We start from the raw sequence: 18,954 nt of genomic DNA, 5'->3' as shown, positions 1-18,954 counted from the left end.
ACACACACACATACACTCACATGCATACACACAGACACACAGGCACACACATACACACACAGACACTCATGCACTCACACACACACACAGACACATGTGCAGTCGCACACACACAAAGACACGCACTGGCTTGCACACACACGCATACACACAGACACACATGAACTTACACACACTCATACACACATAGCTGCACACACACGTAGTCGCACACACACATGCACACACAGACACATATCCACTTGCACACACACAGACATACACATATATACACACAGACACTCATGCACTTGCATGCACACACACACATGCCTGCATACACAGACACACATAAGCACAAGCATGCACACACACACAAACACGATGCACACGCATGTATGCGCACATTTGCACACACACACGGTCACCACCCAACTTGAAATCTGGGTCTGAGGTGCTGCAGTGCGTTGGCAGACAGGGCTCTGAGTCACTCACAGAAAACACAAGATTACTCCACTCCAATCCTAGGGCCACTGTGTGGTGGGCACTTGACATGAACAGCTTTAGATGGGTAATCGGAGGACAGCTTTGTTTGCATTTTAACACCCACTACTCAGGAGTGAAATTCAGGGCCTAAAAGGAGTGCTTTTGGAATACGTGTGTATCTGGTCACTAGTTACCCCTTCTGCCACCATCCTAGCCTAAACCACATCACTCTGACCCACGCCGTGGAAACAGCCTCCTGGCTTCATCCCTCTGCCCTGCACAGCACAAGCTTAGGCAAGATGAACCCAGTCGCTCCATTTGTTTTCACAGCAGCTATAAGCTCCCCATCCCAGTGAGAATTTCCCTTCCTTTCCCTTCACTCACACCCCTCCGCCTCACCGGCTTCTTGGCACACCACGCCCTACACAGCCTCAGGGCTTTTGAACAGTAAGTTCACTCCTCCATAAATGATCTCCCAGCAGTCACGTGACTGGCCACCTTACTTCATCAGAGCTTGGCTTAGATATCACATACTCGAACTCTCATGACAACTCCTCTGTCCCCCCCAACACCCTTCACTGCCTGAACAGTGTCTAACACCCAGTGTGCGTTTGCTAAATACTCATAGAATGAACGTGTGCTGGGAACACTGCTGCTCTTGGAGTGGGTTTCTTTCGGCTCTTTGTTTCTCTACATCTAGGCAGAGGCAGTGGGTTACGAGGGAACGTCTGCTGACCCATCCCTACCCCCAGCAGGCACAACTCTCCCCGATACTCACTCTTACAGGATTTCCCGTCACTTCCCAGGCTGAAGCCAGACCTGCACCTGCAGGTCCTTGCCTTGTGGCTGTTGGCCAGCAGGCAGATGTCAGAGCAGCCACCTGGCTTTCCATACTGGTCCTTCTCACAGGCGTGACTCCGAACTGGGGGCAGAGGAGAGAGTTGTCAGCACCCTTCAGGGCTCTGCTCAGGTCATCGAGGGTGGGCGGGGGGTGGGAGGGAAGGGATCTTTGCTCTTTTCCCATTTTAGGATTTCGAAGCCACAGAGAACTAGTGTCCTCTGTCTTGCCACATTTCGGGCATAAGGGAACTTGGGTCATGGAGAGGCAAGGATATCTACGGGTAGGAGAAGCCAGGGTTGGTAGGCTAGAGCGGGTGACTAGAAGTACTCTCGATTTGAAAGAATAAGAATCTGTAGAAGGCCTGTGATCCTGAGCTGACGGCGCTGTCGGGGTGAAGCCTGACTTTGGAGGTGTTGTGGAGACCGCTTACCTCGGGGCTGGCGTCGCTGGTGGTAGATGTGCAGAGCACCGCCCTTGTCCACACGGGTGACCACCTGGTACTCGGTACTGTTGAACCGATTCACTCGGATCACGCTCGTCTTCTGCTGGGTGTTGGCGTTGTCTGAGTTGGTGGCGTAGAGGTAATTCTCAAACACAGTCAGGCCGTAGAGGTGCTCAATCTGAGACAGCGGGCAGCATTGGTCAACAAGGTGAAAGGAGTGTTCCCTTCACCCCCACAGGCCTGTGACTGTCACCCAAGCACCATCGTCTACTTCCAAACTTTCCCCTCTAGTTTTATTTAACTTGACGCTAAACTCTCGTTTCCTGTGTTCTGGAAATATGTTTGTCCAGATCCTATTCATCCTTCACGAAGTAATCTTTATAGAACCGGAGTTTTCAAAGAGATGCTATTCCCCTCTATATCCTGCCTCGGTGGTAACAATGCTATTCAGTACCAGATGTGCTGATCACTGGACCATCCTACCACTGAGGACAGGAAAAAAAAAAATGTCCCTTGCAGAATTACGCTCCCTGCAGACGCTTTGATAATTTGTAGATGACTTGTATTCGGGACCCTAACCTCTGTTCACAGAGAATGCTCAGCTTGACTGCAGCTTTGCGGGGACTGAGGGACCACTCATGTCCCAAGGAAGCCCACAGGGGCCAGCTGCTTCAATTTGACCAAGATAAGGAGTCTGCTGTGAGACTTTCAAGGTTAGGACCGGAGATGTTCCGTGCAAGGCCCCAGGGACGGCTGCACACTAGAGCTACTCCAGAATGGATGCTCCACGCCGAGCAGCAGGACCTCCTGGCTGGGTTCGAGCGTTGCTCCCAGTTGTGCAACCCCTGGCAAATTACCAAACACCTTTGAACCCCGCTTTTGTCAACTGCCTGCTCATCTCCCAGGGGTTATTTTAAGCCTCAAATAAGAAAAAAAAGGAAGTAAAATGTCTTTAAATGACTGTTCCCATCAGAATGGGAAGCCATATCCTTCCTCTCTGACACATTCCTGCAGGCTCCCTCAGAAGACATGGCTGGTTGACTCCACTCTTTCCACACTTACTGGGAGCCCTAGAGATCAAGTCCCGCAAAGGTCTCCCCCTCAGCAGAACACTCTGGTTGATGGTTCCCCCAGAATAACCTCAGACAAAACCTTCCTCACCAGGATGCCCTGGATAATCGTCTGCCGACCCTTCCCTTCGTAGTCTACCACCTCGATGTAGTCTAGGTAGGCGTCCGCCCAGTAGACGAGACGGCTGACCAGGTCCAGGGTGATGCCATGTGGAAATACAATCTTGCTATCCACCAGCTTGGTGCGGTTCTGTCCGTCCATGTCACAGCGCTCCACCTTTGGGATCTGCCCGTAGTCAGTGAAGAACACCTTCCTACGGGTGCACACACGTTAAATGAGGTCCAGGCACTGGGACCCCCCCCCACTTCCCATTATGGCTTCTGCCTCCTCTTTCGAGAGTCAGAGCGCCAGCCCGTCACTCTCACCCCATGGCAGGGTCCAGCGCGATGCCTTTGGGATTGTAGAGTTCCAGGTCCAGCAAAGTGACGCAGGTGTCCCCGTTTCGGTTACAGACAAAAATCCTGTCGTCAATGTCATCCACAAAGTAGAAGTTTCCTGTCAGCCAGTCGATAGCCATCTGCTCAACGTCTGGAGAATGAGGGAGAGAGCTATGTGGGACAGGCCCACCCACAGGCATCCATTCCTCCAGTGAGCTTGGAGAGCTTGCCTTCTCTGGGACCTAATTCTCCCCCAGTCAGCTGCAGCCACCTTCCCCGGAGTTCTTGTGGGTGTTAGCGGCAGATACAGTCACACTTTGATACTCTCTATGTTTCCAAGTATCTGGTCTCTCCAAATAGAAGTCTCCAAATATACTCAACCCCCTACCCCAGCCCCCATCCTGGGCTCGGGATTGCTATAAGCAGGAGGGCCTAGGTAAATATTGGCTGACTGACTGACAGGCTCTTCCAGTTCTAATCCAGCCTTCAACAGGAAAGCGCTAGCTTGTAGTACCAAGAGGCAGGAGTCAGGCCTACCTGCTCGCTCTAATATTTTCTTTTTAAACTACTCTCACTTGAGAAAAGGGTGCCCTAACTAACCGAAATGACACATATCTTCATTTTGGGCCTGATTTCTATTCGCTTTACATGGTAAGTCTAATTATTTCGTACTAACAAGAAGTACCAGCTGGAAGCTGTACATGTTGCGTAAACCTAAGGAAAAAAAAATACTGGAAAGTGGAACGTTCACAGATGAACTCGGCTTGGAGAAAAGTATTTCAAAATATTAAGTCCATACAGCATAAGACCGGTGGCCCGAGGCTGGGGATTAGTCACATGAGCCGAACTCCTTCCTCTCACCCTCACGTCCCTGTTCCATGTTCGTCCTAAATTCCCTCACATCCCGAGAAAGCACAGAAGGAATCAGAACTGAAGTATAGACAGTCCAGGAGGAGGCAAAGATAGGACCCTGGAGATGAACCAGGAGATACAGGAAGAGGAACTTCCTGGTGGTTAAGTAGCAGTCACCATGAAGGGCCACAGGAGGAGGGTACAGCAAGGACTGTTGGGAGTCTGAGGACAAGGACAAGTATTGGCAGCCTTCCCAACAGAGCCTAGGCTTCCAGGCCCTTCGCTGGCCCCTTTCAAATAAACCCTCAGAAGAAATGCCACTTGCAGACCTGGATGTCCCTAAGGCGGAGACTTTTATCTGTACTATTACAACAGCAGGTAGACGTCTTTTTACTACCTGCCTCTGGCTGAAGCTTGGCCCACACTATCGGGACTCAGCCCTGGAGGGATTACTCTGCCACACAGCTACAGGTATAATGATGGACTCTGCTCCCCTTAATCCTCCTTCCTCCCCACAGGGATCCAAGAACTGTTTCTTAATAGTGGGAGGGGGTACGGGAACAGGAAAGTGTCATCCAGGGAAGTTGGCTGGCCAGGACTACTGACTCAGAGTCACAGGACTGAGGATGGAGGGGGGGGGGAAGGAAGTAGTCACTGGAGGCTCACATAAATGGCTTCCTCTTCAGGTCCCCTCTGGTAAACCCCACCCTGAGACAATTGTAGAAAAGAGGTCACAGGGATGAGGTATTACCCCCTACAAGTGCTGACACATTCTCAAACCCAGCTACTCTGTCCTCTGGGCTCCCAAGACTGTTCCATCTTGGGGAACAGGGCAGGGGGACATGAAGAGGACAAGGGTCATAGAGGCAGAAAGCTCAGTGCAAACACACACACACACACACACACACACACACAGAGTCACCACAGAGAAGCCAGATTAAAATGAAGTCCACTGGGCTACCTCCAAAGGAAACTGAAGTCCCAAAGTAGGGACCTTCCTGTGGCCCCAGGCAGCCAGCAGGGCAGCTGAAATCAACAGGGCTCTGTACCCTTTACTTGGTGGGCTCTGTGGGGGTCTGGGGACCGCTGGCATGTGTGCAAAATTCATCAGTCAAATCTGTTTTCCTAGCACCAGCTGGCACAAATGGCCTTCTCTCCAACTTCCTCAGGCTTCCCTGAGTCACTGCCCAGCCCTAGGATTGGCAACACCCTGGCCCTGCTCACCCATACACCCTTGGCAAGAGAGAAAGAGGAAGAAGCCCGCAGAGAGCTGATGCCTTGCTCCCAGATGCAGCTCTATACTCAGGCCAAGCCTCAAGATGGGGGAACCTGAGGGGGAGCCTGTCTCCTGGCTTTCGTTCCCTCCCACTTCTGGGAAAGAAGGGTAGTGACAGTCCCTGTTCTCATGTGTCTGCCCTTGGCTGGGCTCCCCTCACCTCCCCAAAGGCCAAGCAGGGTCCCATTTAGCAGACCTGACTGTGAAGAATTGGCGAGAACTGACGTCCCTAGCCAGCCTGGCCTCCCCTTTGGTATTTTTGCAGCTGGAGATTATTAGTCTCAAGCAAAACTCCTTTGTTATCCCAGCCCACACCACCACATTATTTTCCTCTCTCCTAAAGTTCAGATTCCTCTTCTCCCTCCCCATCCCTGGCCACTACTCTACAAAGTTGTGCAGAGAGACTAGGGCATCCTGGGAAGGGACATCATTCACCACTGCCCATCCGTTTCTGAGATACTGACCTTGGTCTTATAGCCTGAGGTTCAGGTGGAGCCCTGGGCTTTTGCCTACAGGAGCTGAATATTCCTGATCTGAAAACCCTAGACGAGTTATGGGCATAACTGGCATAACTGGAAAGCTGGGCATGGTGACAAACATTTATATGTAATCCCAGCACTTAAGAGGTGGGGGAAGGAGAGTCAGGAGTTTAAGGCCAGCCTTGACTAACAGTGAGTTCCAAGGCCAGCAGGGGTGACTTGACTCATTGTCTCAAAAAACAAACAAACAAACAAACAAACAAAAAACCCCAAAAAACAGCCAGAGGCTAGAGAGATGGCTCAGTTAAGAATATTTGCTGCTCTTCCAGGGGACCTGGGTGTAGCTCCCAGCACCTATATCAGGTGGCTCACAACTGCCTGTATCTCCAGCAACATGGCATCTGCACACACATGACGCACATAAACACACACAGGTACATATATAGACACATGAATTTAAAATGAACAAATACATCTAAAACAAACAAACAAAATTCATCCACCCAACCAAACTAAACCTAAATAAAACAATACAGCAAAAATCCTGGAGGGTAGAAGTTCCCTTGTGCCCCGCACCCCCAGGGCTGACATGCCCTCCAGAAGAGCTCTGGTCAAAGCAGCTCTGATAAACCCAAGGAGAAAGAATGTGGTGGTGGTTTGGTGTTGGAGTGGCGAGGACTATAGCAGAGGGGGGAGGGGCTTAGGACTGGAGAAGGATGAAGGAGTCGAAAGGTAAGAACCACAGCCCGATGGTGTCATCAAAAAGGACTTTCAGTTCCAGGCCCTGGAACTGACCCGGTGAGTGTTTACAAGTGCTGAGTTCCCCTTGCAGCCTCAGACTCAGATGTGCGGCACACGTCCATCTCCGATCCTCCGATCATCCACATCGCTCAAGAGAGATTTCTTAAGTAGTGGGCTGCTTTCCCAGAAACACAGCCCCCAGCAGACTCCCAAGCTTCACTTACATGATTCCTGTCACTTTCTGTAAACTAAGGAAATCTGGGTGCAGGAAGGAGGTCTCTATACTTTGATATATCCATATACCCAAAGTCTATATATAGAACATATACCAAGTAAGTCCCTTGAAGGTGAAGGAACCCCATTTCGATGTTAGAGGCATTCCCAGGAACATACTCACTTCTGGTCCTTATTCTAATTTCTTCCACCCTACTTCCAATGCTACGCTGTGCCCTGGGTCCAGCTGAGTTCTGAGCGTTGGCCTGAACTCTGGTTTTACCATTAGGTAAGTGTCATCAGTAAATGAGACGGTACATTTGGGGCATATAGCACACAACCACTCCACACACAACTAACCCCAATCTTTTCTACCATCCCCATCAAGCTGTGGCCTCCCGAGTTAAGGTGGCAGTGGGGTGGGCGTGGGTGCTGAAACTGGTGTTCTTATACCACACTGGCTCTGTTGAGAAACTTTCCCCACAGAGTGGAGTGTCCCTCAATGGAAGGAGTTCTCCCTACGTGGAGGAACTTCTATGGAAAGGAGCTTTGCCCACACAAAGGAGCTCTCTGTGCTGGAACTTGACTATTGAAAGTGCCTCTCCCTGTTACAGTCTCCAGTGACCCCCAGCAGCTTCCGTCATTATAAATTCAACCTGACTGCAGATTTGGGAGACCAGGCATTATCTTTACGCTTCCTCCCTAGTGCCAGACACACACGTATTGATTGGCTTAACAAATATTTACTGAATACCGATTCCTCCCTCTGTTGTCCTAGAGCCAGGGCATCCTTCCCCTTTCCTTCTCTGGCCTTGGAATGCCGAGGACATTGGCAGAGGACAGTCTGTTATCCCACTGAGGGATCTGGCGAGTGAGGCGGGCCTGGCAGGTTTGACTAAATAACATGGCCTCATGTTCCTGTTTGCTACCAGACCCTGACTTCAGCTCTTGCTTGTTCCACCAGCAAGTCCAGAAGTTACCGGTAACTTATTCCCTGACCACCCTTCCTGCCTCTGCTTCTATAACCCAGCCAGGATCCCACGGATGAAATCCTGGTTTCTGCTCTGCCTGACTTACGGTCTTTGCATGATTGAGAAATTCTCACTGGGCTCTGAAATGTCTGTCTTGCTTAAGTTACTTCCTCTGGATTGAAAACAGGGAGGACAGAGCTGGGGTAGGCTGGCCTGGGAGGCAACTTCAAGGAGACAGTGGGGGAGGAGAGGACAACGCTGGATCTGGGCCCGGAGACACAGGGCTGGTGCTGGCCAGGAGAGAAGCAAGAAAATGTTGCTAGTGACTAGGAAACCGAAAGGGAATCAGAAGCCAAAGAACCAGGGTGTAGGGGTCCTGGGCCAGAGGAGAGAACGGCTAGACCTCCACAGTATCAGGACACCCTGTGGGAGTCAGAAAGGCCAAAGGAGGGAGTGCCTTTCATGTGTGAACTCTGGAACAGTTCCATTTGGGTATTTTGTGCACTTTTCTTGTTCAGATAGGATCTCACTGTGTAACTCAGGCTGGCCCTGGATGGACTCACAGTCCTGCTTCCTCTCTCTCCCATGTTGGGACTGCAGGTATGAGCCATGATACAGCTTCTCACGGGACAGAGAAAGGGGAAAGGACACGAACCCCCACACCCCTCTCCATTGATCGAAGATGCAGTCTGCCTTCTATTTGCCTGCCCTCTAGAAAAAGCACGACCCCGTTTCCTGTTGAGAAGATTTTAAAAACACATCTACCCACTCCACCTCTCAAAAGGCAGGGAGAGGAGGGAGAGAAAAGCAAAGTTGGTCAGCTGGGCTTGGGGATTTGTTTTGCAACACGCGGGTCCTTTTTCTAGGCCTTTCTATCTCATGCAGCATGTCCCAGGAAGGAAACCCCAGAGACCTGTAAACCCTCCAGGCTCTCCTGTCTCACACAGTATAACACAAAACAACTTCATCAAGTGATATTTCCTTCCAGGCTTCTGTTTACAGCTTCACCTTCCCAAAGCCTCATCCTTCTTACAGTGGCCACATCCTCAGGAGAGGAATGAGAACACAGCAGAGTCCTCCAGCTGAGGAATTTAAGCTTGGGAGGAGAAGTGGGGAGTCAGCAGGCTAGACCACTTGTCTTGCTCAGGGCACTTAAGGAGTTAAATGGAAAGGCCATTTCTGGGCTCTGGGAATATCAAGCCTGTTGATCGTCTTGGGATTCAGCTTCAAGAACTTTAGTCTTCTGTGTGTCACTTTCAAAAATATTTATGTATGTGTGTATATAGCTTACAGTGTTATTTATTTATACTTTTATCCATCACAGATTAAAAGCTGGTCATGGTGGCTTACACCTACAATCTCAGCACCTGAAGGCTGGTGATGAAAGAGGATTATCGTGAGTTTGAGGCTAGCCTGGACTATAGAGTTTTTAAAAATGAACTAACTAGGGATGGAGAGATGGTTCAGTCAGCAAGGTATTAAGCGTCAGTGCCCGAGGACCTGTGTTCTGTTCCCAGCATCCACTTTAAAAAGCGAGCTGTTGCTAGACACAGTGGTGGCACATGCCTTTAATCTTTTTAGCAGAGGCAGGCAGATCTCTGTGAGTTCAAGGCCAGCCTGATCTACATATCAAATTCCAGGCTAAGCAAGGTCATACAGCAAAACTTTGTCTCTAAAATAATTTTAAAAGGTGATTCTGGTAGTGCATTCTCGTAACCCCAGCACCAGACAGGCAGAAACAGGATATCGAGGTATCGCTGCTCATCCAGCCTACCTCACTCGGCAAGCTGCAGGTTCAGTGAGACCTTACCTCAGAAACTAAGGCAGAAGGTGGGGCTGAAGCAATGGATCAGAGATTAAGGACACTTGCCACACTTCAGTAACTACCACCCAGAGAGAGGGTGGTTCACGGCTGTCTGTAACTCCGGTTCCAAGGGAATCTGTTGCCCTTTTCTGGCCTCCTTCGGCACTAGGCATGCATAGACATACATGCAGGCAAAACATTCATACATATGGAATAACTATTTAAAAATAAGGCAGAAAGGTACGGAAGAAAACAGCTGACATCAAACTTCTGGCCTTTGCAGGCATGTGCACACACATGCATCTAGGCACAAGTACACACACATACGTGCACCAAAAAAAGTTAATAATAAAATCGCAGTATAAGAATTTTCTAATGATAGCATCAGATAAAAACATAACCCATAAAGCTGAACTTTACAACTGGGGACTAGAGGCAGGAAGGATCAGAAGTTGAAGGCCAGCCTGGGCTATGGAACAAGTTGGAGGTCAACTTGGGCTGCACGGGATCCTGTCTTAAGAATACAAAACAAATCCTGTTAAGAGGGCTGGTGAGCTGGCTCAGCAGGGAAACAGCAATGCCTGATTCCCTGAATTAAACCCCAGGACCCATGCAGTGATGGGCTCTTATATGTTGTCTTCTGGTTTCTATATGCACACCATGATTCATGTGTGCACCAATACACACACACAGACACACATACACACACAGACACACACACACACAGAGTAAAGAAATTAATAAAATGGGCTGGAGAGATGGCTCAACGGTTAAGAGCACTGACTGCTCTTCCAGAGGTCCTGAGTTCAATTCCCAGCAACCACATGGGTCACAACCATCTGTAATGGGGTCTGATGCCCTCTTCTAGCATGTATGGAGATGGTGACAGTGTACTCACATGATCAAATCAATCAATAAACAATGAGTTCCTGCTTTCTGACATCTTTAAAAAAAAAAAAGAAATTAATAAAATATAAAAAAAAATAAAACCTTTAACAACATTTTTTTTCCTAAACTTGTGCATCCTGAAATGAACACAACGCTTCCGGAGACGGGATGACTGAAAACTCTTAAAAAGAGAGAAATTAGTTCTTATTTCCTTATTATTTTTCTTGAGTAAGGACCTTGCTGTACTGAGATGTGGGTTCCAGTGACTTCTCTGTCCTCAGCTTCAACCCCATGGGTCTCTTTCCCCTTTCCAGTACTAGGGATAGAACACAGCCTGCCATGAGCCACACTCTCAGCTCTCTCCCCTTCTTTTCTTTCCTCACCCATTCAGGTCTCCCTGTTCATTTGTTAGGCAGAAGAGAAGGTGGGGCTGGGCTGTAGCTGAGGCAGGAGAAGAGACAGCCACACCAATCTAGGCCGGTGTGGCCATGGGGCTATGGAATTAGCAGACTGTGCTGTCTGAGGGAAGAGGTAATGGGTCTTGTGTGGGTGTGTGGGTGGCTGGGTTGCTCACAGGGCTTTCAGGATGCCGAGCAGACTAGACCCCATTCTTCAGGACCCATGTGAACAGGCCCCCTTCCCGGCTTCCTTCCTTCTTTATATCTATTTCTGTTTGCAGAGGTCTCTCTGAGACAGGCTCCCCATACCAGTAAGCTGTCCTCACTGGCTCCCCTCTTCTCAGTCATAAGATATACATCCCAACCCCCTTATGCCCCCTCTTCCCAAAGCACTGTCCGCTTTGTTCCCAGGAGGTCTCACGGACATATTCCCAGGGGTCTCACAGAGGTCCCAGGCACAGAGAAGGCTGGGAAGATTGCAGGGAGAGCTGGCTGCAGGACAGAATGCAGAAGGCAGTGGACTTTTCCTTCATCCTCCAGGGAGCTAATTATAAGACAGCAGCCCCCTGTACAGGTATGTAACCTGGGCCCCTGGAGCTCCCTGACCCCAGGGCAGGCCTCCTCCTGAGGAAGGGGATGGACTAGGGGTGGGGGAGGGTGTTACAGAGACACTTCCGACATCCTCAACCCAGGGCCCATAATTAGTCTGTGGGATGTGAGCAAACCACCATCCTCAGGGTGACAGCCAGACACTCTGGCGTCAGGAGTGGGGGCGGGGATGAGGTAGGGAGGAATGGGAGCTGGGGCACATGAGACCCAATCATTCTCCCTTAAAGGATTTTCTCCAAGAACCTTGGTCTCTATCAGATTCCTGGACTCTGCCCCAGAGGCCCAGTGAAGTCCCGAAGCCTGGTAGGCAAATCTGTTTGCCAAGGGAGGGGTGTCTCTACCCAAGGTTACTTCCTGCTTCTTTAGGGGACGAATGGCTGGGCCAGGGCAGAAATTGAGAAGGTTCCCAGAGGGTACATCATAACCACCTACCCAGTGTACCAGTGTCTTGCCCTGAGACAAGGCTATCATTGCCTGGCCTCTGTGTCCAAGCGGGCCTGTTGAGTAGGATGGTGAACAAGAAACACAGACAGGGTAGCTGTCTGTAGTCTCACTCACAGCACATAGGGCTCCTTGAGCTGCTATCCCTCAGGTGCCTGGCAACTCTCTGCTGTGCACTCCAGAAGGACAGACATCCAATCACAGGTGAACCTTGGACCCTGATAGCTCTGGGGAGCCAGAGGTTGATGTTTGAGCGGGTATCAAACATCAACAGAGAGAGAGAGAGAGAGAGAGAGAGAGAGAGAGAGAGAGAGAGAGCTGCTCTGTTTCCTACCATCCCCCGAAAGGACCCTCAACCAAACTGAATCCTTTATAACCACAGGCCCAGAAGAAAGGAACTTATAGATCTACTACAGGAGTGGGGATCTAGCCAGTGATAGGATACCTGCTTAGCATTTGTCGGCGAGCACCACCAAACAAAACAAAACAAAACCATACCAAGAACCAAAGACTATAGGATCCACAGTTCATAACCCTGAGCCTCATTAGCAAGCTGTTCTTTACCCCTAGCGTGTAGTTTATCAGATCTGGACAGAGTAACACCAGCCCATTACGCAGTTTAAGGAACCAATGTTGCGGTGAGGAGTTCTGGTTTACTTAAGGTCAGAGATCTATGTCTGAGGGCTGGGGACAGATCAACCACAGGCTAGACCCCTCCCCTCAGCCCTGTGTGGCTTTTCGGGGAATGTGACTTGGCCAGCTGTTGACTCTGAAGCAACTTTTGTTTGTTTGTGTAACAGCATGAGAGAGGCTCTGCACTCAACCATGAGCCCAGCCCGTGACACCCTTCCTCACGCTTAGATGGCAAAGTAGTGGAGTAGGAAGAAGGCCTGAATGATAATAGCCAGCACATCCTAAACACTCAAGTGGATCATGGCTCCTCCCCTTTTCTCATTGACTGCCACAGACAGGAAATAGGCTCAGGGACTTGGCATCTACCCAACAGCTGGATGTCCTTTCTGGCCATACTCCTGAGGGTAAGAATACTACATTGGGAGCCCAAAGCAAGCCAGGCTCGGTCTCCTCTGAACCTCTGCTCCTTAACACCACCCGTCCCCGACCCTCCTCCAGATCCTTCTGTATGGGAAAGCCCCTCTGTAGTCTAATGACACTCTACTTTTAAAGATGGGACAGTCCCTGGTCTCTGGAGAGTGACCATTCGTGGCCCTCTCAGTTTACATTTCTCCGCTGAGGTCTCCCTTATCCCTGAACCAGAAATGAAAGAGCCATCCAGAGACGGCTCAGAGTGTAAAGGAAGAATGGCCATCGCTCTGGTACTACGTCAAGGAAGCACAGACCCCCGTCTCAGCCTCTGCTGGAGGTAGGGTTCCTCTCACCCATCTCCCCTGCTTCCCTACCCTCTGAATGACTCACGGTGCAGACTGAGGGAGATGTTGATGGTGTGTTCATCCACAAAACCCTTCAGGCCAGGCATCCGGGCACACTTGAGCTGTGTCTGGGCAGCACTGTCTCCAACGTGTACCCAGCATACGGTCTCGTTGGCGTAACTGAAGTCCATGGCTGTGGTCTGTCGGGTGCTGGTGGGTGTGATGGTAGATACTTGGGCCCCACTCAGGTACGTTGCTAGGATGTTCTGGGAGTTGGCAATCAGTAGCACTGGGGGCCGATCTACTGGCTCTGAGGACGGGACAGAGAAAGGGCATTTGGGACTTCTAATTGTTGAGGCCACTATTCACTGAGGAACTGCATTGCAGGTCCCCAGCTCTGTGGCCACAGGAGGCTTCACTCACCATTCTTGGCCTTGCAGGAGCGGTTATCCGGCTGCAGAAGGTAACCTTCGACACAGCCACAGGTGAAGGAGCCATCTGTGTTGGTGCAAAGCTGGCTGCAGGTGCCATACACAGAACACTCGTCAAAATCTGCCCGGAGAGAAAAGGGCGAGAAGACGGTCATTCGAGTGTAGCGAGGGTGCCCTGAGATACTACCAGCTGACTCAGGAAACGATTACAGTTCAGAACGTGCAAACCCACCACCCAGCAAACACAGTGTTGGAATTTACTGGGTCTTGCGCACTGACAGTCATTCACTCAGAAAACATTCCTTGAACAACAGATAGGGTAGGTATGGAAGATACAAGGATGAATTTGAAAACAGAATTGCACTACCGTCTTCACGAAACTGGCTTCTGGTGATAAACGGGAGGCTGAGTTTGATCCCTAGATCTGCACTAAAAATAAAAGTCAAGGGGGCTGCAGAGATGGCTCAGTGGTTAAGAACACTTACAGCTCTTCCAGAGGACCCAGGTTCTGTTCCCAGCATCCACATGGTGACTCACAACCATGTGAAATGCCAGTTTCAGGGGATCCAATACTGTCTTCTGAATTCTTCGGCCACCAATATGCATGTGGTATCACACATACATGTAGGCAAAACACTCATACAGATAAAAGTAAATCTTAAAAAAAAAAATAGAGAGGCTAGACAGATGGCTCAATGGTGAGGAACACTGGTGCCCTTGGAGAGGACCCAGGTTTTATTCCTAGCACCCACGTGGTAGCTCACAACCATCCATAACGCTAGTTCCAGGGATCCAACACCCTCCACGGACATTAGGTGTACCTGTAGTGCACAGACATATATGTATGTAAAACACGAGGGGGGGGATGGCAGAAAAAGGCAGGTCACAAGAATATGATTTAGAGGGGTAGAGGGGTCAGGGCAGCTGCACTGAGAAGGTAGGATTTGTGTAGACTCGGGGCAAATTAAAAGAGAAAAGTTTGCATTGTTTGTGACAGAGAAAAATTGGGAACATCTTACTCATCAATAGGGAAATGGCCAAGTAAGCTGTGGTCATAGTTTCACGTCACAGTGGTTTTTTAATGAGTGAGGTAAATCTCTACATACTACCAGGGATGATGTGGGAAACCCCTGGAACGCACTAGAGAGAGAAACACAGTAACTGATACCCCACAGTGTGGCATCGCTTACGGAAAGAGAACACACGCACAAGCAATTCTCCTGATTAGATTTTTGGTAAGTATGCATACACAGAGGGGGTTGCAAAAGGGCAGCGCACACCACTAGGAGGTTTGCCCTCCAGAAAGAGGTATCAGAATTGAAGAAACTTTGTTTTTTATCTATAAAACTTGACCTATTTTTTCCGAGAAAGGGTTTCACTCTGTAGCCCAGGTTGGCCTGGAACTCGAAACAATCCATGTACCTCAGCTTTCTAAGTATGGAAGTTACAGTTGCAAGCCGTCCCATCAGGTTAATGTTTAATTTTTGACAGCAAAATTCACCTGCAAGCTACAACTTTTGGAGGAATGTTTAAGGGTAGGTTGAAAGCAATGCTTAAGGCTTGTAGCCACACTATGCGCAGACTGCCCCCTTGGACCTCTCGTTTTTTGTTTTTCTTCCCTGAGTCTGGCCTTGCTTCAGCCTACCTTGCAGCTAGCCTCCTCATGCACACATCACACACACACGGTCATGTTCACATACCTTTGCATGTCTTGCCGTCTGCCTGCAGCTGGAAGGTGCTGTTACAGTAGCATGTGGGCCCACTGGGTGTAGGGACGCAATGATGCTGACAGCCCATTCGAGAACAGTTGGCTCGGAGCTCTGCACAGGGCAGGAGAGACATTCAGGCCACCCCAAGACAGCAACCACCCCAGATACACAGCCACCTCAAGAGAGCTACCACCCCAGACACACAGCCACCCCAAGGCAGTAACCACCCCAGATACACAGCCACCTCAAGAGAGCTACTACCCCAGACACACAGCCACCCCAAGATAGCAACCACCCCAGACACACAGCCACCCCAAGGCAGTAACCCTCCTCCATTTCCAGTTACCCTTCAGGAACTACTTTGAAGTAAAGGCCACTGTGTCTGAGAGGGAGGGGGCTGAGGAAGCAAGTCCAGCGTTTTGCAAAGCCCAATAGGGGCCAATATGGCAGGTACAGGGTCACAGCCAACTGTGGTTTGTCACCCACCTCTTTCTGCCCTGACACTCAGTATATCTGTGTCTTCCCTAGGATGGGTTATGGGACCCACAGGAAGGGACAGTGAATCTTGTTCCTTTCGAGTGCCTTGTGTTTATACCCAAAGGGAGTTACTACGTCAGTTCCAACTGAGGGTGAAGAACGGACAGACACACGGTCGCTTTGTCTTCTGGCCTGAAAGTACTGTTCTAAGTCTTCTTTGAGCTCTGGGGGCCTCAGAGGGAAGACCCAGAGTCCAGATGGAGGATGAAGAGGAGGAATAAAATGGATTCTTCCTTCTGCTATGACCCACTTCCACAGGGGTGACAGAAGGGGTAAGACAGGAATGGGGAGAGGTACAAGAACAGTCCCCCCCCCCAAGACCAGCGACCCAATTAAGGGCTTGTTGGGGCTAGGCAACTAGGCCACAAAGACCCCTTTGTCCAAGTGCCCCACTCCCCCACCCAGAAGAGAACAGCTCAGAGGCTAAGGTGTTTAGGGCACTAAGCCTGCCAGGAGGAACTGGGAGGCGGGACTCAGTTATTCCTTCTGCCCTTCTCTGACCAGAAAGCCCAAATGTACTGCCTTCGTTGTCTTTTGCCAAGAAAGAAAACATTACCTGCTGTGGAAAAATCTAGAAAAGAAGTCTTGGTGTGTGTGTGTGTGGGGGGGGAATACTTCTTTAATATTGGGGGAGATTCAAAGTCAAGTTTTTGCTTGTTTGTTTCTGTAACTAAAAAGGTATTCCAGAAGGAAGCGAACCTGGGCACACACTGTTGGCTAAGCTTGGTCATGGGGCTGAAGTTATCCCTAAACTTAATTTCTGTATCTCATTCCAAGATCTCCAGATGAAATCAGCCAAAAGAAAGGGAGGGGGGAGGAAAATCCCCCACAAATTCCCTTGCGCCACAGTCCGTGCCGGAGTGAAAGGATCCAGATGTGCCTCCTCCCACAGGCAGCTGTTTCCTGACATGTGTATGACATATGATGCTGGCCGCACCCCGACTCCCATGACTACTCTCCTCAAGGGCTGTCAAATGTTGCTAGCTCCAGGCCCAGAGCCCAGGGCAGAAGAAGAGAGGCTACTATTTCTCTAAGAGCCAGGCAGGCCTGAAGCTTTGTCACGATCTACATCATGGATTCCTCTCAAGCTGCTACCAGAGCTAAGAAGTATGACTTATCACTAGTGACCCCTTCTCAGACTGCACTGGCTCCCCATTCACCAGCTCTGAGAATGTATGGGCTGCTGGGAAAGGAAGGATCAGTGTGGCTTCTGGACCCCCTGCAAGATTTACAGTTCTGGAGGGTCGCAAACCCACCGTCCCTATCCCCAGCTATGAGCACAGTGCCTCCGTTCCTCTGTCAGGTGTCAGATAGAAGTCCACTATTAAAAACAAACAGTATAAAAATGCTGACTCCTCATTTAATAGTTGAGAACGGACTTGAAAAGAGGTAGTGACTTATCTAAGCACACACAGCCAGAAGAAACTGCCCAGTCAGGCCCACGGCTGAAGCCCTTAGGGTTATTTGATCAATCTCCGAGCCCAAGGGGCCCCACAAGTCTGGGTATGGGAGCAGAACAAGGCCTCACACTAAAGCTCAAGGCTGGTCCTTGATCATGAACCGGCCATCCCGCCAGATGCTGAGTCAAGATATCCTATATCCGTGGCATAGGAGAGTGTGGGGAACCTTTACCTCGGCAGTGGGCGCCCTCGTCTGAGCCATCCATGCAATCCTGGACCCCGTTACAGAGACGAGACATGGGGACACACAGCTCGGTCCCCAGACAACTGTGCTCATTCGGAGGACATCTCTGGGCTTTACTCTGCGGACCTGGGAGCAAACAGAAGTGACGGCATGACCAGGCTGCCTGCGGTGGCTGTCTAGTTGTCTCTGTACTGGGTGGGTAGGTTTCATAAGCCGAGATTAGCATTTTAGATAGCTGTACATTCTAGATCTCAAGAAGTCATAGGGACTGGATGGACCCCTTCTACACACAGCTGCTCCACTCGCAAGAGTAGCCACACATCTGGGGACAGCTGTGCAAATGGGGAGAGCGAGGACCTACTCCTAAATGTTCCACGCTTAGGAAACCTCCAGCCTCAACATTCTGTAATCAGGACAGGCAGAGGGCAGAAGTGAAAGATTTTAATGAACTTAAGGAAACACAGTTTCCCTGGCAGAAAGGAGCTCAAACAGTAAACAAATGCAAACTACCGTTGTGTGGTTCTCAGAGCACAAAGCTGGATCTTCGAGTGAACCCACTCACATACCCAGCGCAGGCCAAACACTGCGAGTTCTCACACTCTGCGAGTGCACTAAGTTAAAACTACTTACAAAATATATACTAGCCTTTTTTTTTTGATATATCAAAAGAGGGCAAAGAATCTCTAATAATGTCATACAGATAGCATTAATATATCGAAACAGTATTGTGAGTGCCTTTGGTAAAAGCATCTAAATTAATCCTAGCTGTTTGCTTTTCTAGTGTGGCTACTTGGAAGTTTCAGAACCCTGTATGTGACTTACACAGTATTTCAATTAAACAGTATTATTCTAGACTTGCAGCCCAGAGCAAAGATCTAACGAAAGGATCTGGTGAGGTCAAAAGTTGTGGCCTACTGAACACCTTCTTAACGGCCATAGTAGCCGGGAGGAAGGATGAGAAGGTAAGACAATGGTGCCAACAGGCAAGGTATGAGAGGGTGTGTCTGTGTAGGTAGAGCTTTACAGGTACTACTTGTGCAGGGAGTGGTTCATGGGCAAGGCAGTTTCCATTCCATTTTGTGACCCTGCCTGGGTTTGTGTGCACCCCTGCCACGCCACGTGTTTTGGCATCTGTCAGTGTGATTCTGCAGCCACTCCTGGGAGCATTTGCACGGGCTATACAAACCTGTCAGAGCCTTCATCTGGTTGGTGGGCCAGGTGGGGCTATGTGTATCTGTTATGATCCAGGAGAACGCATGTGTGTGAACAAACACACGGGGATTATCTAAGACGGGATTTGTATCAAACACAAAGAAG

The 18,954-nt window shown here is 49.8% G+C and overlaps 1 protein-coding gene across 1 annotated transcript in view; it reads right to left on the bottom strand.

The window, feature by feature from the left end:
* Nucleotides 1-18,954, bottom strand: part of Lrp1 (LDL receptor related protein 1) — an 81,376-nt gene that overhangs the window by 52,822 nt on the left and 9,600 nt on the right. Inside the window, exons 3-10 of the mRNA XM_028752113.1 lie at nucleotides 17,626-17,763; nucleotides 15,448-15,567; nucleotides 13,740-13,868; nucleotides 13,363-13,626; nucleotides 3,245-3,407; nucleotides 2,910-3,132; nucleotides 1,737-1,926; nucleotides 1,244-1,387 (exon numbers count right to left, since the gene is read on the bottom strand). Coding sequence (XP_028607946.1) covers nucleotides 1,244-1,387; nucleotides 1,737-1,926; nucleotides 2,910-3,132; nucleotides 3,245-3,407; nucleotides 13,363-13,626; nucleotides 13,740-13,868; nucleotides 15,448-15,567; nucleotides 17,626-17,763 — 1,371 coding nt within the window. The remainder of the gene's footprint in view (nucleotides 1-1,243; nucleotides 1,388-1,736; nucleotides 1,927-2,909; nucleotides 3,133-3,244; nucleotides 3,408-13,362; nucleotides 13,627-13,739; nucleotides 13,869-15,447; nucleotides 15,568-17,625; nucleotides 17,764-18,954) is intronic.

This window comes from Grammomys surdaster, unplaced genomic scaffold (assembly GCF_004785775.1).
Source record: "Grammomys surdaster isolate TR1022 unplaced genomic scaffold, NIH_TR_1.0 125877, whole genome shotgun sequence".
NCBI lineage: Eukaryota > Metazoa > Chordata > Mammalia > Rodentia > Muridae > Grammomys > Grammomys surdaster.
This window is presented reverse-complemented; position numbering and strand designations above follow the sequence as displayed.